Raw genomic sequence first — 3,250 nt, 5'->3', positions numbered from 1 at the left:
AAAAAGTGGAGACATACTGGGAGATACTAAGGGTCCTTAAAATAACCAAAGGGACAGAAAAATGGGACCTAGGAAGTTGGACAATTGAGGAAGATAATCAAAGCAGGTTAAGAATTCACTATGAATAAAAATCCTGACCAACTGGTCTCTCCGAAGAAGAGTCATGGTTATACCTCAGCAACTGAGAGAACAGATCACAAGAGTGACGTACACCAGAGATCATACTATGATCTATATATCTGAAGACACTTGAGATGACATTCTACTGGTCAATAGACTATAGTACTGCAAGTTGCTGCAACTGTCAACTGTTACTCCTCTTGGTGACAACAGGGAGAAAATTGCTTTTAAAAACAACTGCCAAAGCACCAACAATCAAAGTAATGAATGACAACTTTATTTTTCTTACACTTTTAAGGCTGATGAAAAACCTTCATTTCAATTGAAAAGTATAGTAACTGTATTTACTCATTAAATATTACTAAAGTTTTCTAAAACACAACTTGAAAACATCCAGCATGCATGTTTAATATCAGTACAATGAATTCAAGACCAAGTATACATGTTACATGCAGCAAGGCTAGATTACAAATTATCATAGTCATCGTCATCATCATCGTCATCATCATCATCTTCACGTTTTCTTTTCAATGCATTTGATGATTCATTGGCAGTATTTTGTGATGACACCATATTAGTGGTAATAAGAATGTTTTTGGACCCAATTAATGATGGATTAATCAGAACATTCTGAACTGCTGAGGTTGCAGGAATTGAAGCTTTTACAGCTGGAGACTGTGAAGTAGGCATCTGTACTGTAAACCTTTGACCTGTGAGGGACATGGGAGTCCCTACTTTAGTTGAAACAGACATGGTCTGTGGGGTTGGTGTGCCTAGTGTGGGAGTACTTGGTCTGCTAGTAACTGAACCAACACTTAACCGCGGGACTGTTATTCTTCCCGCAGACGTTGATGCCTTTTTCTGTAAAGATTTCAGCCTATAGTTCGGAGCTGTTAAGCAATATCTATCAGGTGGCAACCTAGGACCTGAATATGGCTTGATCAGTGGCAAAGGGGTTTGATTTCTTTGCCTTGCGATATCTAATAAAAAATCTCTTGGGGGAGGAGAGGTAAAAGACTGGTCAGCGCGGCACTGGATTGCCAATCGCACATCATCTGCATCAACGGTAGCTTTCTTAGCATGGCTTGAATAAATTTTTGCATCATCTAGAATTGTGGTCACATATCGGAAGGCAAACTCCAACATCTGATTTATAACTCTTGGCTCATATTCTGTAATCCCCATATCCTTCAGGATTTGTGCCATCATCTGTGCATCTTTCGGCATGCTCTTGGGAGAAGCCATCTTGCCAGACTCCATGATATCCGATGATCAGACTTTAGATCATTTGAAAAAAATATGTACATTAGATCAATCTGAAATAGTTACTTTAGTAGCAACTGTCAGGAACTTAAAAAAATTTTTAATCTATGTTAAACTGTAAAAAAATTTTAAAAATTTAAACCATATGTTTTCTTAATTTTAATGAGGCATACTTAAAGTCCCTTTAATTTATTGAGTTCCTACCATGTACAAATCATTGTCAACTATAAAAAGATGAAGACACAAATAAGGGAGTGATAAAAGATTAGGGGAAAACAGGGTAAAATAAATAAAAACATCTATCATCTTAGAATACATGCAGTTGCATGCAAACTTCACACTAATCTAAGATACCATAGCATAGTCATGTTCTACACCTGAGCTCAAAACAATCTCTTTCCAGTGAGACCAATACACTCACTGTGCTCATATATATATTCAGCAGTACCAAACCTTTGTTTGCCCAACTTGAAAACATTCTCCTTATTCACATTCTACCTCTCCGAAATCCAGTCTCTTCATAGGAGCCTTCCCAACTATTCACAAGAATTGCTAGCCATTTTCAAGGCAGAAGGGAAAATGCTCAAAATAACCAGGACATAGCATTAGACACTTAATATTTCTGTGGATTCCCTAAAAGAGTATTTATTCTTTAATGGCAATCTCTGTTTTTTGTACCTTCTGACAATACCCGGCACTAACACTCCACTATCAGACTTAAAACAAAACAAAACAAATCTAACACCAAAGTGTCCCTTACCTTCTCGAGCTAAATCACCAACATTAATGTATTTCAGTCCCGATTTTGACGCAAGTTCTTTGCCTAGTGTAGTTTTTCCAACCCCTGGTGTACCTGTAAGACAAGCCACAGAAAAACACTGTGAAATACTACTTATCACACTGCAGCCCACCTTGTACCCTTCCTTTTTTTATTTTTGAGGCAGAGTCTCACCTGGCCTCTGCCCTTAAAGATCTTGACAACTGAAATGAAAAATTTCCTAATTAGCAATAATATGTTAAAAATTTTTTTTTTTTTTGAGATGGAATTTCGCTTGTCACTCAGGCTGGAGTGCAGTGGTGCGATCTTGGCTCACTGCAATCTCCACCTCTCAGGATCAAGCGAGTCTCCTGCCTCAGTCTCCTGAGTAGCTGAAATTACAGGTGCCCACCACCAGGCCCAGCTAATTTTTTGAGACGGAGTCTCGCTCTGTCGCCCAGGCTGGAGTGGCCAGATCTCAGCTCACTGCAAACTCCGCCTCCCAGGTTTACGCCATTCTCCTGCCTCAGCCTCCCGAATAGCTGGGACTACCGGTGCCCACCACCTTGCCCGGCTAGTTTTTTGTATTTTTTAGTAGAGACGGGGTTTCACCGTGTTAGCCAGGATGGTCACGATCTCCTGACCTCATGATCCGCCCGTCTCGGCCTCCCAAAGTGCTGGGATTACAGGCTTGAGCCACCGCACCCGGCCAATTTTTGTATTTTTAGTAGAGACAGGGTTTCACCATATTGGCCAGGCTGGTCTCAAACTCCTAACCTCACGTCATCTGCCCACCTAGGCCTCCTAAAGTGCTGGGATTACAGGCATGAGCCACCATGCCTGGCCATACGTAAATTAGCATGTACTACGATCTAATAAAAATTTCCAAAGCTAACTGAATGTCAGAATATTACCCAGTGTATTGATTCTCCAGGGGTGGGGCTCAGCAAATTCTGATGCCAATTCAAACTACCCACTGCTACCATGGAACTGCTCAGAATAAAATTAACCACCTCGTGCTGGGCGCAGTGGCTCATGCCTGTAATCACTGCACTTTGGAAGGCCGAGGCAGGAAGATCATGAGGTCGGGAGATCAAGACCCATCCTGGC

General features: G+C 40.9%; 2 protein-coding genes across 10 annotated transcripts in view; both read right to left on the bottom strand.

Moving 5' to 3' along the window:
* The window catches only part of AK6 (adenylate kinase 6), a 21,220-nt gene that overhangs the window by 14,862 nt on the left and 3,108 nt on the right, over positions 1-3,250 (bottom strand). For both annotated transcript variants that reach the window (XM_011959337.1, XM_011959336.1), the window contains exon 2: positions 2,144-2,236. In XM_011959337.1, coding sequence (XP_011814727.1) covers positions 2,144-2,236 — 93 coding nt within the window. The remainder of the gene's footprint in view (positions 1-2,143; positions 2,237-3,250) is intronic.
* Positions 383-3,250, bottom strand: part of TAF9 (TAF9 RNA polymerase II, TATA box binding protein (TBP)-associated factor, 32kDa) — a 5,686-nt gene continuing 2,818 nt past the window's right edge. For all 8 annotated transcript variants that reach the window (XM_011959330.1, XM_011959328.1, XM_011959332.1 and 5 more), the window contains 2 exons: positions 2,144-2,236; positions 383-1,397 (listed from right to left, as the gene is read on the bottom strand). In XM_011959330.1, the coding sequence (XP_011814720.1) occupies positions 586-1,380 (795 nt within the window). In that variant the 5' untranslated portion in view covers positions 1,381-1,397; positions 2,144-2,236 and the 3' untranslated portion in view covers positions 383-585. The remainder of the gene's footprint in view (positions 1,398-2,143; positions 2,237-3,250) is intronic.

Source organism: Colobus angolensis, unplaced genomic scaffold, assembly GCF_000951035.1.
Source record: "Colobus angolensis palliatus isolate OR3802 unplaced genomic scaffold, Cang.pa_1.0 Scaffold49, whole genome shotgun sequence".
Classification (NCBI taxonomy): domain Eukaryota; kingdom Metazoa; phylum Chordata; class Mammalia; order Primates; family Cercopithecidae; genus Colobus; species Colobus angolensis.
The sequence above is the reverse complement of the archived record's forward strand: the minus strand, read 5'-3'. Positions and strand labels throughout refer to the sequence as shown.